General features: G+C 46.5%; 1 protein-coding gene across 4 annotated transcripts in view; it reads left to right on the plus strand.

Annotated features, from left to right (window-relative positions):
* The first annotated feature begins 6709 nt into the window (after positions 1-6709).
* LMAN2L (lectin, mannose binding 2 like) overlaps positions 6710-18598 on the plus strand; it is a 32794-nt gene continuing 20905 nt past the window's right edge. For 3 of the 4 annotated variants that reach the window (XM_056123928.1, XM_056123918.1, XM_056123934.1), the window contains exons 1-4: positions 6710-6906; positions 8553-8671; positions 13455-13572; positions 14336-14418. In XM_056123928.1, the coding sequence (XP_055979903.1) occupies positions 6720-6906; positions 8553-8671; positions 13455-13572; positions 14336-14418 (507 nt within the window). In that variant the 5' untranslated portion in view covers positions 6710-6719. Of the gene's footprint in view, positions 6907-8552; positions 8672-13454; positions 13573-14335; positions 14419-18598 lie in introns of those variants that run through there. The other variant, XM_056123939.1, reaches the window with a different exon arrangement.

Raw genomic sequence — 18598 nt, forward strand, 5'->3', positions numbered from 1 at the left:
TTAGCGGCCGCGGCTCCGGAAAGAGTCCCTGGCACTGGGCGAGGAGTTGGGAATGTCTCCTGTTTGGAATTGGAGCCGTTCAGCTTTGTTGCCCAGAGCTGGGCCTCTGTGCCCGTCCCATGCAGATCAGGGGTTGAAAATCGGCTTTCTAGGGGCTGGTTCTAGCTGCGCATGCCCAGAGAGGGACCCAGGCCCTTGGGGGCGGGCTGTACCTCTTGGAATTGGAGCCGTTCAGCCACACTCAGTCCTTTAAACTATGCCTAGAACCCGCTCCTCCCACTCCCCCACTCCCCACTCCCCACTATTCAAGCAAGACTTGGGTGATCAGTGTTTGCATATCCTCAGCAGTTGGCTAGTATTAGCACTGTTTCTTTATTAATTTATTTATTTAGGTTTGGGGGGGGGGTCACACCAGGTTATGCTCAGGGTTTATTCCTGGCTTTGTGCTTAGGGATTACTCTCGGCTGTGCTGGGGGATAATATGTGTTGTCAAGACAAGTGCACTGTCCATGACACTATTTTTTAATTTAATTTAATTTATTTATTTTTTTGCTTTTTGGGTCACACTTGGCGATGCTACTGGTGTGAAGCCAGGGGTTACTCCTGGCTCTGCACTCAGGAATTACTCCTGGCGGTGCTTGGGGGACCATATGGGATACTGGGAATCGAACCCAGGTCAGCTGCGTGCAAGGCAAATGCCCTATTTGCTGTGCTATTGTTCCAGCCCCTGTCCACGATACTACTGATCTCTTCTGTGCACCAGGCCAACTGAAACTGGACAGGCAGAGAGGTGGGATTCGGCTAAAGATGACCCCAACCCTAATGCCCAGCCTGGATCTCTGAAGAAGGAGGACCAGTCAGCCTGGGTTTGGGAGGGTTCACATTATCCCCCTGCTTTGGGTCCTAGGTTGGAATGAGATGATTCCAGATGAAATGGGAAGGTTTGGTAGTGAAAAGGGGTTGGGAACAACAGTAGAGTTGGTAGAGTGCCAAAAGGAGAGAGAGAGAGCAAAAGGGAAGACCCTGCCACAGAGGTGGGGTGGGGGGAGGGGAGACGGGGTGGAGATGGTGGGAGGGATGCTGGGTCCATTGGTGATGGAAAATGGGCACTGGTGGAGGGATGGATACTCAACCATTGTATGATTGAAATGCAAGCATGGAAGTTTGTAAGTCTGTAATTGTACCTTGGGCTGGAGCGATAGCACAGCAGGTAGGGTATTTGCCTTGCATGCAGCCAACATGGCCGACCCGAGTTCGATTCCTCCTCCCCTCTTGGAGAGCCTGGCAAGCTCACAATTTATTGTGAGACGTTACTGGTGCCCGCTTGAGCAAATCCATGAACAACAGGAGGACAGTGCTACAGTGCAATTGTAACTCAAGGTGATTCACTGTATCACTATATCACTGTCATCGTTTTGTTCATCAATTTCCTTGAGCAGGCACCAGTTACATCTCCTTCATCGTAGCCCTGAGATTTTAGAAAATGCCACATTCAAGGCTCTTTCAGGCTCAGGAGAATGAGACCCATCATTGTTATTAGTTTTTGGCATATTGAATACGCCACAGGGAGTTTGCCAGACTCTGCTGTGTGGGCAGGATACTTTTGGTAGCCTGGCAAGGTTCTCCGGAGTAATAACTACATAATAAGATGTGCGTGGCCACAAATGCGTCCGTGCGCTTCCAGGAGCTGTGTTTTATAGTTTCTGGGTCTTGGCCATTGATGGGATTACACGGCGCCAGGGGCAGTTGGTGGGTGTAACGTCTACATACTGGAAGATGGGGAATCTGGGTGGAGGAGGCCCAGTCCCAATCTGAGCAGGCTTGGAGATCTACGCTCTGGATCCCACACACCTGGGTTCCTCTGCCGGTTCCTTCATGCGTGAGTCTAGTCCGAATGTGTGGAGAGTGGTCTTAAGCATGGCTGTGGCTGGAACCAGAGGTCTTCAGCTGCCGGGGCTCTGCTCAGGGTGGGGAGGGAAACTCAACCCACCCTCCTCCAAGGGGCCCCAATGAGGACAGCCAGGTGCGGAGACAGGAGACTCTGTGCTGTTCTCTTAGGTGATTCACTAATAATAATAATTAAAAAAACAGTAGAGTTGGTAGGGTGCTTGGTAGTGTTTGTTATGTATGTTGTAGATCCCCAGGACCCTATATGATCCCCTGAGTCCTGCCAGGGGTGTTCCCCTGAGGATAGCTTCCTGGCAGAGCAAGGCCTTTCAGGCATGAGGTCTGGAGTGTGATTCCCCAGCACTGCCCTTTGGGTGCTTCAGTGTCACACAATGAAAGTGTGTGATCACCTAAATATCACAGTCAAGCGCACTCAGCCCCCTGGGAGCACCACAAGCCTTGAGCACCACAACAGCAAAAATGGGAAGGGAAGGGGCCAAAAGGGAATGCCTGTGGGAGAGGAGAAAGGATGAGGCCGAAGGTAGCCGTGCAGCTTCTTGTCATGGGACAGAAGGGTATCAGGCTTCAAGGGGCTACTGACTAGACAGTGCCGTTTGAGTGTGAAAACCAGAAGGTGGAAGACGCACCCTGAATTGCCAGATTGACCCAAAATGCCCTGGAAGTACGCAGCTCTCCAGCATCAGAGAAAATTCTAGGGAGGAAGATTGGGCCACATAGGGATAGTAGGTGAAGAACTGGCCATGCTTCCAGAAAGTGCTTGAGTGTGTGTGTGTGTGTGTGTGTGTGTGTGTATGTGTGTGCGTGCGTGTATGTGTGCGTGTGTGTGAGTGGTGTGGGGAAGTGGGGGGTGTGAGGGGCTGACTTCTCTCTGTCTTTCTACCTCTCCTCAATACATGAAAGTCTTTTTTTGTGGGCCACATTCAGTCAAGCTCGGGGTTACTCCTGGCTCTACACTCAGGAATCGCTTTTGGTGATGCTCAGGGGACCATATATGATACCAGGAATCAAACCTGGGTCAACTGTGTGCAAGGCAAAAGCCCTACCTGCTGTTCTATCACTCTGGCCCTAGGGAATTTTTTTTTTTAATTTCCAGCTGAGGGACTGGAGCTACAATACAGAGGGCCAGGCACTTAACTTGCATGCAGCCAACTTGGGTTCAATATCTGACATTTCATATGGTCCCCTGAGCCTTCCAGGAGAGATTCCCGAGTGCAGAGGCAAGAGTAATCCCCAATAACCTCCAGGTGTGACCCCAAAACAAACAAGAACAATAAAAATTCCATTTGACGATTCACAAAACAATGTGTATACTAAATGCTCCTGAACTGTATCCTTAAAAATGGCTGGGGAGAGGGATAGAGAGAATAAGGGACAAGGCCAACTATGGTTTAGTCCCTGGCACCACATGATTCCTCAAGCACCACCTCAAGCCAGGAGTTAAGCCCTAAGTACCATCAGGTGTACCCCTCTCCCCCCAACCAAAAAAAAAAATGTGGTCAGAGAGATGACTCAATAGGGCTGTGCCCATGTTTTGTATGGGGGAGGCCAGGTTCAGTCCCTGACTCCACATGGTCTCCTGAAGCCACAGGGCATCCTCCAAGCATGGGCCTAGTACAGGTGAAGGTGCAGCATGTCTTCCAGGGGCCCAATCTCAGTTCAATCTCTGGCACTGCATGGTCCCCTGTGCATTGACTGCCAAGGAAGTCCTGGAGACTCTTAAATACTGCCGGGGGTCATGGTGGTACCTGGCACTGCACGCCGGAAACGTACCACATTCCTGGGCCCTAGCGTTTACCATCTGACCTGGTCTACCATGAATCACCAGAGTGGCCTTCAGGTCTGAGCGTGGTTTGGGATACTGACCCCCCCACTTCTGTGGAAGAAAATTGCTAAAAAGCGGGATGTGAAGGAGTTGGGACCACACCCAGCTGTGCTCAAGGCTTATTCTTGGCTTCACAGTGAGGGATCATTCCTGATAGGGCTCAGGGGACCATATGTGATGTGAACCCTGGTCTTGCACCCTAGTGCAAGGCAAGTCCTTTACCTGCTGTATTATCTCTCTGTCCCCAAAAGATACATTTGAAAAAAATGTTTCTTTTGTACAATGAAAATTTCCAGTTGACAGAGAAATACAACTGAAAATAACTTTATTCAAGATAATGAGACCTTCTCTGAGGTGTTTTGTGATGGGCTTGGGAGTGTGGAAATGGGTGGGATCTAGGACAGGAAATGAATAAGACCTGCTTCCTGTGGTCTGCCTCCAGCCCTGCTGGGAAGACAACATATAATCTGCTGATTGATTTGCATAATTCAGGACGACACACTTTGTTGTAGACATGCACAGCCTGATCCTGATTTGAGTTAGATTGTAAAGGGCCTTGAAGGCTATACTGAGAAGTTTGGATTCTAATATGGTCATTGGGAACTGGGAATAGTTTAAAAGCCAGGAAATGACATAGCAATTCCCAGTTCATTACGATTCCCAGTGCCTGGCACCAAACATCTTCTGTGTGTGTTGTATGTGCATCAATGGCTGCAACTGCTTTAATTTGAAAAAATTGTCCCTGGGGGTTGAGGGGGGAGGAGGGGTGAGAGAGAGAGAGAAGGAGAGAGAGAGAGAGAGAGAGAGAGAGAGAGAGAGAAAGAGACAGAGACAGAGACAGAGATAGACAGAGAGACAGAGAGACAGAGACAGAGAGAGCGCTGAACTGCTGGAGCACACACTTTCATGGAGGAGGCCCAGTTTAACCCCCTGCACCAGCAGGAGTGATCCACAAGCCCTCAGACACCATCAGGTGTAAGGGAGGGAAAAAAAGAAGTAGATCCCCATAAATCAGGTTCATATTTCTGCTTCTCTAGAGCAGAGCTTCTTAAGCTTTTTCTGAGACCACTTTGTGTTTTTTTGGTTTGTTTTTGTTTTGGGGGGACCACACCGGGCAATGCTTAGATATTACTTCTGGCTCTGCACTCAGGAATCACTGCTGGTGATGCACCGGGGACCATATGGGATGTTGGGGATTGAACTAGAGTAGGTCACATGCAAAGCAAGCGCTTTACCATTGTAATATCATTTTGGCCTCAGAGACCCCTTTGTACTGGAGAAATGTTTCTTTCTTTCAAGGGTGTATTTTGGTCATACCAGGAAGTGCTGGGGCTTACTCCTGGCTCTGGAACCTGGGTCTGCTGCATGCACAGCAAGTACCCTGAGCACTCTACTTGAGATATTTTTAAGTGACTCTCCATATATAGGTATATAAAAGAGGTGTACACATTAAAATTTTATGGATAATAATCTATTAATAAACAAAACATGACAAAACCTTTTTTGATAAGGTGGAATGCATACCCAGTGGTGCTCAGGGCTTCCTCCTAGCTCTGTGCTCAGGGATCACTCCTAGCAGGCTCAGGGAACCATATAGGATACTGAGGATTGCACTGTGTGCATGGTCGTTTTGCATGCAACCAACCTGGGTTGAACCCCTGGTCTCCAGCACCACATATGGTCCACCTCAGCATTGCCAGGAATGAGTCCTGAATACAGCCAGGAGTAAATCCTAGCATACTGGGTTTGGCTCAAAAGCCAAACAAGAAATAAAGTGAGTTGTTTAATTTACCAGAACCTAAGAATCTGGGGGATTTCTTAAAAATATTTCTTTTCTTTTTTTTTCCAGAATTTTTGTTTTGTTTTTGTTTATGAGCTACATCTGGCTATGTTCAAGGCTTATTCCTGTCTCTATCCATGCTCAGGGATCATTCCTGCTGGGCTCTGGAGACATATGGGATAGTCAATGATGGAATTCTGGGTTGGCCATGAGCATGTAAGACAAGTGTGCTACTCACTGTACTATTTCTGTACTTCCTCTCTAGCCCCTCAGAAATATTTTTATCTATTTTTTTTCTAATCTTGTTACTATAAAATATCTTGTGTGTTTTTTTTTTCTTTTTGGGTCACACCTGACGATGCACAGGGGTTACTCCTGGCTCTGGCTCTGCACTCAGGAGTTACTCCTGGCGGTACTCAGGGGACCATATGGGATGCTGGGAATTGAACCTGGGTCCGCCGCGTGCAAGGCAAACGTGCTACCCGCTGTGCTATCTCTCCAGCCCCTTTGTGTGTTTTTAATTCTTTCAGTTTGTGTAGGATTTTTGTTTTTGGAGCAGACTATAAATATCACCAAGTCAAGCTATTTAATAAAAGTACTAACCCAGGCTTATTTGGTTTTTCAAGTCCATGTTCTTTCTTGAACACATCTCTGTCTGCCTGTCTGTCTCACTCTTGTGTTCTCTCTCTTTCTCTCTCATATCTCTATAAATTAATTTCAATAAATACTACTACACTATTTTGGGGCCAGAATGATAGCGTACTAAGTCAAGAGATACTATTGACAGGAAGGATAGAGTACTTGCATGGGACTGGAAGAAACAGCTTCATATTAAAATTTTAAATTGTTATTATTATTATTATTATCACTGGTAGTGAAATCCATGCTCTACCAACTGAACCCCAATCGCGGTCCTTCTTATCACTTTAAATTTACTCTAGAACGCGAAGACAAGTTGGAAATCACTACGTATCCCAGCAGGCCTAGTGGAACTCGGTACACACGCAAAGAGGGGAGTCCGAGCTTTGGGCCACGCCCCTTCCCTGGGTTGGCAAGGCAACTGATACCCAAGCCAGCCAATTGGTGAGGTGCTCACCTGCAGGGCTGGGGGGCTCCACGAGAACCAATGGGAAGCGGGGCAGACGGTTCCACGGGCCAATGGCTTGCGAAACGGGGCGGGCTTTCGCCAAAGGAACGGTGGTGGGAAAGATGGCGGCGGCCCTGGGACCCTCTGGGTGGTGGCGGCGGTGGCGGCGGCGTTGGTCGACTCGGGATGGGTTCAAGCTGCTGCTCCTCCTGCTGTTGCTGGGGTCTGGGCAGGGGCCGTGGCAAGTCGGGGCGGGCCAAACGTTCGAATACCTGAAGCGGGAGCACTCGCTGTCGAAGCCCTATCAGGGTGAGGTGCCCCGGGCGAAGTGGTGCACGGGGACGCCTTCGGGACTCGGTCCCTGCGGTCGAGGTGGGGGGCAGCGGAGGGCCCCTGGCCCTGAGGGCACCGCCAGCGGCGGCGGCGTTGGCGGCGGGGGCGGGGGCCTCGCGGGAGCCGCGGGTAGGAGTCCGCCTCCCCGGCGTTCCCGTAGGCGCGCAAGTTTGCAGCAGGTTCTTGGATGCCGCTCGCGCCGGGCCTGGGCAAAGGGGCGCTTTGGAGCCGCGCGGCAGACGAGTGGGAAGGGGAGAGAGCTGCGAAGGGTGGGCTGCGGTTAGGGTCCGCCGGCAGTGAGCCGCCGGCGGGATGGACCTCTGGGTGCGCTAGAGATAAAGCGGCAGGAGGAGGAAGGTCTGGGGTTCCAACTAAGGCAGGACTGAGAAAAAAAAAAAAAAGCAAATCCTTGTTGCCGGAATTTAAAAGCACCTGTTCTTCAGTGTAGGCGGATCAGCTTTGCTATTTAGGGTACGAGGCTCCTGAGGGTAATTTGCCCGCCCAGGACGTGTATTAAGGCCCCCTACAAGAGTACCAAGTTAGTGCAGATGGCTTAACTGTGCCTGTTACCCACCGAGTGGGGCGGGGCAGCAAACAAAAACCGCTCAAGAAAAGAGGGTAGTTCCTGCGATTTTGGTGACCATTTAGCAGTTGCATTGGGGCCTCTTCTGTGCTAATACTATGGGTAACTCACCCGCAAAGTTCTCACTCGAGTTTATAATCAGAGGTGCTGAAAGTAGCTTCACGCGGAAAACTTACTTGCTTTTTGGGGGCCACACCCTGCAGGGCTTATTCCTAGTTTTGTGCTCAGGGATCTCCTGGCAGGGCTCAGGTGATCATTTGTGATAGGATGCAAGGCAAGTACCTTAGCTACTCAGTGCCATCTCTCCGACCCTAGAAAGCTTATTTAGTTTTTTTTTTTTTTGACCACACCTGGCTGTGCCCATGGCTAACTCCCTGCTCTAGGATCAGGGATCACTCCTGATGGGATCAGGGCACCATTTGAGGTGCTTCTTGGGATCCAACCGGGGTGGGCTGGCTGCACGCAAGGCAAAATGCTTCACCCACTGTACTGTCTCTGGGGACCATGTGGGATGCCGGGGATCGAACCTAGGTGGGCCACATGCAAAGCAAACACCCTGCCCTCTGTACTATTGCTCCCAAAGCCTGGTATCATATTAGGTCAGGATTTTTAGGGGATTTCTTTTTTTTCCTTTTGAGATCTGGGGCCACACCCAGTTGTGCCCAGGGTTTACCTCTGACTCTGTGCTCAAAGGTCGCTGGAGGTCCTCAAAGACCTATTTGTTTCAGAGACTCTAACCCAGGTATTTAATAATGGAGGTTCGCTGGGGCTAGGCAAGTGCCTTAATCCCTATACTATGTCTTCAACTGGAGTATTGCCTTGAGGTAGGTTTATTGTGTGTGGATACAGTAACAGTTCTCCTATGCTTAGAAACGTTTCCTGAAAGGGAGCTGGAAAGGTGGTGAGTATTTCAGATTTATGAGTTTCCAGGGTGGAAATTGACAGGAAAAGGTAAACAGTGATGAGCCAGCCTCTAGAGTCTGTGGCTTTGTGACTGTAGGCATTGAAGCATATGAACTGATGTACTTCCTTCCTGTAGGTGTGGGCACAGGCGGCTCCTCACTGTGGAATCTGATGGGCAATGCCATGGTGATGACCCAGTATGTCCGTCTTACCCCTGATATGCAAAGTAAACAGGGTGCCCTGTGGAACCGGGTGGTAAGAATCTTTTTCTCTTCCTTGAGGTGTCTCCAGAGAGTTCTTGAAAAGTTCCATGGTAGCATATTGACTTCATTTAACTATTTTCCCTCCAGTATTCTTTCTTCTATAGATGTCAAGGATTTCCATTGTGGGAATCATGATGATATTTATAATGAAATTAGATATCCAGGCCAGAGCTTTCCATTGCCCTAATTAAGCAATAATTCATTTTGATTCTACTTTTGGAAATATCTAAGTGACCTGATAGGACTTACTTCTTGGGAGGTTAATAATTCACTTTTAATTACTTTGTAAAACAGAAGATTGTTCTATAAAATTTATTTCGTCATGTTTCCTCATTGTCTTACTTTGAGGAGTCACTGTCACTGTCATTGTCCTCCCGTTGTTCATCGATTTGCTCGAGCGGGCCCAGTAACGTCTCCATTGTGACAATTGTTACTGTGTTTGGCATATCGAATACATCACGGGTAGCTTGGCAAGATACTCTTGGTAGCTTGCCGGGCTCTCCGAGAGGGGCGGAGGAATCGAACTCCGGTCAGCCATGTTGGCCGCTTGCAAGGCAAACGCCTTACCCACTGTGCTATCGCTCCAGCCCACTTTGAGGAGTCTAAATTTTAATTTTTATTTTCATATAAAAGTCACTTTATTATTTTATTTGTTTTGGGGCCACACCCAGTGATGCTCAGGGGTTACTCCTGGCTCTGCACTCAGGAGTTACTCGTTGTGGTACTCAGGGGATATGGGATGCCGGGAATCACTGGGTCACCGCCATGCAAGACAAGCACCCTCCTTGCTGTACTATCTCTTAAGCCCCTGTACTGTGATTTTCTACAAATGTGAGATGATGGTTTCCTTTTGGTTTCAGGACTCTTTTTAATCTTTTATAACCACTTTGCTTTTTTTTTTTTTTTTTTCGCTTTTTGGGTCATACCCAGCAATGCAGAGGGGTTACTCCTGGCTCTGCACTCAGGAATTACTCCTGGCGGTGCTCAGGGTACTATATGGGATGCTGGGAATTGAACCCGGGTCAGCCACGTGCAAGACAAATGCCCTATCCGCTGCACTATCGCTCCAGCCCCTAACCACTTTGCTTTTGGGAAGGGTACTTTTGATATCCTTTACTACTCTTTGCGATGCTCATTTATGAAGAACTTTTGCTCTGTTTTTATCATTAGTTATAGATAAGTGTCACTGTCACTGTCCTCCCTTTGTTCATCGATTTTCTCGAGCGGGTCCAGTAATGTCTCCATGGTGAGACTTGTTACTGTGTTTGGCATATCGAATACATCATGGGGAGCTTGCCAGGCTCTGCCGTGAGGGCGAGATACTCTCGGTAGCTTGCCGGGCTCTCCGAGAGGGGCGAAGGAATCGAACTCGGGTCGGCCATGTTGGCTGCGTGCAAGGCAAACGTCCTACCCGCTGCGCTATCGCTCCAACCCCTAACCACTTTGCTTTTGGGAAGGGTACTTTTGATATCCTTTACTACTCTTTGCGATGCTCATAAATGAATAACTTTTGCTCTGTTTTTATCATTAGTTATAGATAAGTGAGCCTCAGGAAATAGACTTATTTCTTTTCCCTGTTCAATGAGAAAGTTCTCTAAGAGCTGTTGGCACAGACTGATTCCTTAACCCAGATTGTGGTGCTAAGTTTGTTCTTGGGCAGAATGCAGGGCAGGGTGTTCTGGTGGAAGTGAGTTGAAAGACTTACCACTTCTAGATCTAACTGTATCACAGCTCCCCTGTGAGCCTTGGGCAGCTTCTTTCAGTTTTCACTTTTCCTGTCTGTCATGTGAGCTACGTAATATCTGTTCTACTTGCAGGGTTATAGTGAGGAATAAAATAAGATGGCAGACTGAAACAAAAAAACTTTGGAAAGTTAAAATGTTACAGAAGCGTATTGCTATATCTGTTAGAAGGTTCATTGATAGTGCCAGTGTGGGTTACTAAACTTTGTTCAAGGCTTGATATGTCACTGCTATTTTGCTAGCTATTACTTGGTAACTCCTTCAGTGGTAGTTCAATCTGATATCTTCTTATAGTGCCCCTTCCCTCCTTTTTTTTTTTTCTATTCTTTTTGTACCACCCTGGGTGGTGCTCTGGGTTTATTCCTGGCTCTGTGCTCAGGGATAAGTCCTGGTGGTGATCAGTCTTATAGGTTAGGGAATAGGATCGGGGTCAGGTATGAGCAAGGTAAGTGTTTTAACCCCTGCACTATCTCTTTAGTTTCCTACTTTTTTTTTTTTTTGCTTTTTGGGTCACACCTGGCAATGCACAGGGGTTACTTCTGGCTCTGCACTCAGGAATTATCCCTAGCGGTGCTCAGGGGACCATATGGGATGCTGGGAATCGAACCTGGGTCAGCCGTGTGCAAGGCAAACGCCCTACCTGCTGTGCTATCGCTCTAGCCCCCTAGTTTCCTACTTTTTAAGAAAAATATTTGGATCACTCTCAGGGGTGCTTAGGGAACCTTGTGCTGTCTGGAATCTATCCCGGCTCTTGCATGTGAAGTTTGAGCTTTAGCTCACACTCATGCAAGACATACTATCCTCAGAACTGTATCCCCTGCCTTCTCCAGATTTCAGTAGTTGTATTTTTTTGTATTTTTGTATTTTTGTTTTATCTCATTCGGAGAGGGAGGTTTGGTATTGTTTCTGAGGTATTTGACCGCATATGCTTACGTAGGTTTTGACAGTTGGCTGACCATTCAAATTGATGCCTGGATCCCTTCCCCGAAGATTCTGAATTAATTGCTAGGTACTTGGGGGGTTGTAAAACTCCTTTAATGAATCTAACAGGTAGCAAATCAAGACTCTCAGTTAAACAACAGCCTCTTGCTGGCTCTGTGTGAATTTTTCTGGTCCTGCCCTCTTTATGGTGCCTTATTATATACTCACTCGCTGTGGGGCAGCTTCCTCTCACTGAATTTCACTCTTGACCTGATATAGAAATGAAACCATAAAAATGAGAACCTTACTTGGCCCACAGGAACAGGGCTCCTCAAAATAGAGTAGGCAATTGGAGATTTCAGACTCTTTGCTAAATTTAGAGGTACCCATACCCCTTGCATTTTAAACATTTATTTCTAATACACTTTGTTTTTGTTTTTGGGCTACACACAGCAATGTTCAGTTTATTCCTGCTTCTGTGCTCAGGGATGCGGGAACTAGATGGAGTGCTAGGGGTTGAACTGGGGTCAGCCACATGCAAGGCAAGTACCTTCCCTATCCCAGTCCTGTCGCTAGGCCCCACTGATAGTGATACTTAGGGCAGATTTTCCAGAAACTAACACAATACTGAAAAAAATCTGGCATTATATTACTAGGAGCCCTAATCTGACTGACAGGTCTTTGACTCCACCCCCAGTCTGTCTGCTTTTTTCCATGATAAGCTTTAATCCAGAGCCTCTCAACCAGATACCCATTTTTGGTTTTGTTTTGGGGTTAATGATCAAACCAGGATCAGTTTCGGACACAGCTCATCTGTGCTTAGGGTTCACTCCTAGCGTGCTCTCGGAACCAGGATTCAAACCAAGGTGAACCTCAATAAGACAAACATCTTAACCGCCGTACTTTCTCTCCGGCTCCAAATACACATTTGGGTTTCTTCTTGAAATTGTTCAACTATTTAGTGTACTTACTTATCCACTCACCTTTTCTTCATTTTCCCGAAGTTCTGTACACTATTATTATTATTATTTAATCAAAACCAGGAATCTGATAGCATCTATTTCCTTTATATTTCCCACCAGAAGCTGTGCTCCCGTGAGGACGATGATCTTGCTGGTGCTTTTGTGCTGCGTAGCCAGAGGCATGAGATGGGGACTAACGTATTCCTCCCTGTGGGAACTCTGGCTTGCCCCTTAGCTTGGCATAGGACCAAGTTTAGCTAATTAGAGATGCTTATAGCACCTGCTAATTATTCCCGGAAACCTTTTCGTAACGACTTCGCTTTTCTTATTCTTTGGTAATTAATGAAGCTTTGACCTTTCTTTAAGTCAAAGCTTTTCAGAGTGCCTCTCTCAGAAGGGTGATCTTATTTTTGGTTTGTTTGGGGGTCATACCTGGCGATGCTCAGGGGTTACTCCTGGCTCAGTGCTCAGGAATTACTCCCGGTGGTGCTCAGGAGACCGTATGGGATACTGGGAATCGAACCCAGCTGCTTGCAAGACAAGAGCTCTATCCTACTATGCTGTCTCTCTGGTCCCTCTGAGGGGGTGATCTTAAATTGCAAATTTGTGTTAATTTGGCCTTGTATACAGGTTGAGCTACTTTGCTCTTCAAAGTAGAACAACAGTAATCTGATTTGGCATTTTCTCATCTTTTCCAACTTGGCAATACTGCCCCGTTTCTGTGGGGTTAGGCCAGAGAGAATTGGGAGAGTTAGTCACTTTTTTATTTGGGTGGGGTGGGGGGCACACCCAGTGATGCTCTGAGGTTACTCTTGGCTCTGCACTCAGAAATTACTTCTGGCAGTGTTCAGAGGACCATCTGGGATGCCTGGAATCAAATCTGGATCAGCCGCATGCAAGGCGGACTCCCTACCCATTGTACTATTGCTCCAGCCCCAAGTTAATTGCTTTTAATATTAAATCTCATAGTTGAATGACTCAATTCATTTAATTTTATGAAATACATGTGCATAAATCTTATATTTTGTTTTTAGTCCTTAGCCTCATGTTACCTTCCTTTATTGTCTTATAAACCTGTAGATGACTGATAAGGATGTCAGGGCTTTGTAGTTCATGTTCCTCACTAATTCCACTATCTTTTCCGCTTTAGCCATGTTTCCTGAGAGACTGGGAGCTGCAGGTGCACTTCAAAATCCATGGACAAGGGAAGAAGAACCTCCATGGGGATGGCTTGGCGATCTGGTACACAAAGGATCGAATGCAGCCAGGTACATAAGTGAGCCCTGGGTGGCTCTTGTATGGGGTGACACAGGCCTGTCCTGCTGCATTCATCCTTTTGAGGATTTGTCCCTACAGTGCCAGGGCTTTGCTCTCTCCCTTGATGTCTGTGTCTGAAGACTGCCTTGGCTAGTCTCTGCAAAGGACCCGAGTCCTAATAAGCAGCTGAACTTGACTCATCCTGGAGTGATTTCTTGCTGATTAATTCCATCTATTTTTTTTTTTTCTGTGAAACCACCTGGCCTGTTGACTGGGTGAAAACACTGACTCTCAGACATCAAGTTGGGGAGAAAGTTTTTTCCGGGAACGCACTGGAAACAGATCTCTGCAGTGCTGAGTTATGAGAAGGAGCTGTTTTATCTTTGTGGGAGCCATTGCTCTAACTCTGTGGCAGATTCAGCCTGATATGACCTGATCTCTTTTGCAGCAAGAAGTGGAACTTGGGAATTCAGTTTTCTCTTGGGGACTTAGTTGTCACCAAGTGTTTGTGAAGCAGAAATCTTTAGGGGCACCTTAGCAACCACTTTGGATCAGGAGCAGGTGCAGTGCCAAACAAGGTTGCTGGGGCCTTCTCTCTTTCCCTCGCCCTCAGACAGTGGCCAATAGCTTTTGGGTGCTTTTACCAGTGTTTTCTCCTCTTAAGAGAGGCACGGGAGTCAAATTAAAGTTCACCTTCTCCACCACCATATTGTTATATTATTCCCTTATCGACTCTTGGCTTTGTCTCATTGTTCATCTGTTCTCTCTCTCTAGGGCCTGTGTTTGGAAACATGGACAAATTTGTGGGGCTGGGAGTATTTGTAGACACCTATCCCAATGAGGAGAAGCAGCAAGAGGTAATGGCAAGTGTCTGAGCTTAGGTCAGCTCCACTGACATTACAGTCTTTGCCTGAGGAATGTTGTTTCAGAGGGACAGAAGGGATAGAAAGATTCCATTGTCTTCGTCGTCGAACTTCAAATATTTATTCCTTGAGAAGGTTTCTTCCTACAGAGAGCTGCCATGGTACAGAATCCTTTGGGAGTGACTGTCATGAGTGGGGCCTTTTTCTTTAGTATTAACAGTGTCTCTTTCGTGCATATTAGGTAGATGTGGAATTGAGCTTGTTTGCTGGTTGGTTACTCAGCTCCCCTGAGTTCATCTAACATTGCCATGCTCTCTCCTGCAGTTGACTGACCCTTTCTGGCATTCTTTTTTTCCTTTTCTCAGACCCAACAGCAATTCTCTTATCCTATAGGAAAGGCTGTCAAAGGAAATTGATGAAATTGCAGCATTTCACTGGAACTAGGAATCTGGTGTTCACTGAGCTTCTGGCTTTTTGTAGCTAACTCCAAGGGTTCTTTATTGCTGCCTTATGCTGGCAACATGTTTGTACCCATCTCTGCCTGATCGATGGTCCAGCTGTCAGATAGTGGGACAGAGCTTATGATGCGTGGTCGCTGGGTCTTCTAGAGCTAGAACTAAGTAATTGTTGTAAGGAAGACAGGATTAGGTGTGGGGACAGCACTCACTCGTATCTGGCCCCCGCCCAAACTGTGTGTCGTTGTCTTGGGGGAGGGTTGGTTTGGCTGTTCCACCAGCACCAGAGCTGGGAGAGTGCATGAGCACATGTCCTCACCGTGCACAGAGTAGGGTTGTGTTCTGCGGGGTGCATTCTCTTAAGGAGCCTGGACTGATGACTTCCGAGTACTGCTGGGTGTGTCCCCTTCTCCTCTAGTGAAACAGAATAAAAAAGTAAAAGCAGGATATATCCGAAGATATCTGGAGATATACGAAGGGAATGAATGCATTAAGGGATGTTTGTGAGAAGAACATCATGACTGGCTAAATGGGTGGGGCGTGGAGGGGGCAACCATCATTCAGTACCAGGGATCCAACACTGGCTGCATGCAGAGCCTGTGTTTCTGCCTGTGAGGTATCTCCAGCCCTGGTCTTGACTACATTTGCAGCCAAATTGAAGATATAATGATAGTTAGAAATGCATCTGATTGTATTTCACAAGGGCTTCTGTAAGTGACTAGAATTTTATTTATTTTATTATTTGTCTTCTTTTTTTTCTTTTATTTTTGGTGGGGGTTGACTATACTTGGTGATACTCAGGAGTCAATTCCGGTGGTGCCAGGGATCAAACCTGGCCCTCCACATGCAAAACATGTACTTTAGCCCTTTGAACTATGGCTGCTGCCCCTTGGCTAGTGTTTGATTTACTTAATTATTATGATTATGATTTTACTGTGGTTGGTCTTTTTTTGTTTTGGGAAATTTGGGCTATAACTGGCGGTTCTTAGAGGCTGTTCATGGCTCTGTGCCCTGGAGTAACTAACTCCTGGCTCTATGCAGAAAACTATACGTGGTGCTAGAAATTTGAACTGGGGTTGACAAGATGTATTGCAAGCGTCTTAATCTTTGTACTTTCTCTCTAGTCACTGTGGTTGGTTTTCTGCTGGAATAAGTGGTCTCTCTCTCTCTCTCTCTCTCTCTCTCTCTCTCTCTTTCTCTGTTAAATTAACATGTTACAGTAGTGTTAATGGTTTTTTGTTTTGTTTTGTTTTTTTTTTTTGCGCCACAGCTGGTTCTGCATGCAGAGGCTGCTCCTGGTGGCCCTTGTGATGTACTTGTGGTTTCAGGGTTTGAGCCAGTGTTGGACAGTAGCTCCAGGCTAGGTAGCCTTTGTACTCTCTCTGTGGCCCAATGTTTTTGGTATACAATGAATTTACCATCATCACTATTAAAGTGCCAAAGACCCTCCAACATTATCCACGTGTCGCTTATTTGTTTTTTAGTTTGGGGAGCCACATCTGGCAGTATTAAGGGCTTACTCCTGGCTCTGAGCTCAGGACTCACTCTTGGCGGGGTTCAGGATATCATGTGCTGGAGATTGAACTGGGGTTGGCTACATGCAGAGCAAGTGCCTTACCCATGGTATTATTGCTCTGGCTCCGTCCTGTGTCACTTCTCATCTGCCCCTTGCTTTTCCCACAGACCTTCTCACCCTGCTGCTTGGGAACCGCAATCCTGTAGTCAAGGACAGAGGGTTTGTTTTCACTGCATACTGTCTACTCCCTTTCTTTATTTGGGATAGGCCAAATAAACGTGGGAACTTCCATCCTAGACTAAACTAACAGCAGTTCTTACTTACTTACAAAATTGGCTACTAAGGGGCCAGAGAGATAGTACAATGTGCAAGGTACTTACTTTGCATTGCATGTGGTGGTTTGATCCCCGGCATCCCATATGATCCTTGAGCATCACCACCAGTAGTGATTCCTGGGTGCAAGAGTAACCCCTGAACATTGCTGGGTGTAGCCCAATCCCCCAACCTTCCCAAAATATTGGCTTTTAAAACTAAATTTTTTTTTAAAAAGCAGTTTCTGTTTACTAGGTGACTTATGTATAAAGTAATTTACAGATATTATCAAGCCTCATGAAATCTTATAGTCAGTATTGTGTGTTTAACAATGAGTAAGGAAACTTGAAAAAGCTCAGTTTAGGAGCCAGAGTAATGACAGTACAGTGGGTAAGGCGTTTGCCTTGCATGTAGCCTATCTGAGTTTGATCCCTGGCACCCCATATGGTCTTCTGAGCCCACCAGGAGTGATTCTGAGCTCAGAGCCAGGGTAATGCCCTGAGCACTGTCAGGTGTGCGTCCCCTCCCCCCCCCCCCCCCCCCCCCCCGCCAGAAAAAAAAAAGTAAACTTAGAGGCTGAAGAGAGAGTCCAATGGGCTGGAGCACATGGAGAGAAGAGTGTACTGACAGAACCCAACTTCAGGACTTAATGCTATGTAATAAAAAAAAAAAAAACATGGTGTTGTTGAAAGACAGATCAATAGAATGGGAAGAAAACAAACAAACAAAAAAAACCATTTTAAGTATATTCAACTCACCTCTAAAAAGCGACCAGAGGCAACTCACCAGAAAAGGGTAGTTCTTTCCAACAGATAATGTTAGAAATATTTGATATCCAGGGGGTTGGAGTGATAGTACAGCAGGTAGGGTATTTGCCTGAGTTCGATCCCCAGCATCCCATATGGCCCCCCAAGCACTGCCAGGAGTGATTCCTGAGTGCAGAGCCAGGAGTAACTTCTGACCATCATCTGGTGTGCCCTCCCCCTTCTCCCTCCACAAAAAAAGAAATATTTGACATTCATATTCTTGATTAACTAAAAAGAAACCATAAACCTAAATGTAAAATGCCAATACTACAAAACTTAGAGGAAATAACACAGAAAAATTCTGGATGACTTTGGTACTGGCAATGAGATACAATACCAAATGCTTAATTTTTTTTTTATAATTTTATTTATTGAATCACCGTGAGAGCACTTACAAAGCTTTCGGGTCTAAGTCTTGGTCATACAATGAAACACCCGTACCTTCACCAGTGCCCATTCTCCACTACCAAAAACCCCAGTATACTCCCATCCCACACCCTCCCCCTACCTGTGGGGCAGATGATTTCCACATTACTCTCTCTCTACTTTTATCACATTCAATATTTTGACACCAAACCCACTATTATTATTTGAGATTTTACCCCAACACTTAGATCTGCTGAAAAGGCAACAGTAGACAATTTGTGTTCTATTTCTGGTTATGAATAACATGATGTTGCGTGGCTGCAGTAGGGCCACGTGATTTTGAAATTCCGAATTTTTTTTTTTTTTAAACACCATGAGGTACAGTTGTAGATTTACAATTTTTTGTGCTTGGGTTTAGATTATACAATGATCAAATACCCATCCCTCCACCAGTGCCCATTTTCCACCACCATGGATAATATCCCTCCCACCCCCATCCCTCCCATCCCACCCTGCCTCTGTGGCAGGGCGATCCCTTGTGTTCTCTCTCTCCTTTTGGGTGTTGTGGTCTGCAAAAGAGGCTTTGAGTGGCAAACATGTTCAGTCCATAGTCTACTTTCAACATGCAAATGCTTAATTTTTAAATACGATACCAGTCCATGAAAAAATTGATAAATTGAATTTCATTAGAATTAAAACCTAGCAATGAAATGACAAAC

This window comes from Sorex fumeus, unplaced genomic scaffold (genome assembly GCF_029834395.1).
Source record: "Sorex fumeus unplaced genomic scaffold, SorFum_2.1 ptg000006l, whole genome shotgun sequence".
Classification (NCBI taxonomy): Eukaryota; Metazoa; Chordata; class Mammalia; order Eulipotyphla; family Soricidae; genus Sorex; species Sorex fumeus.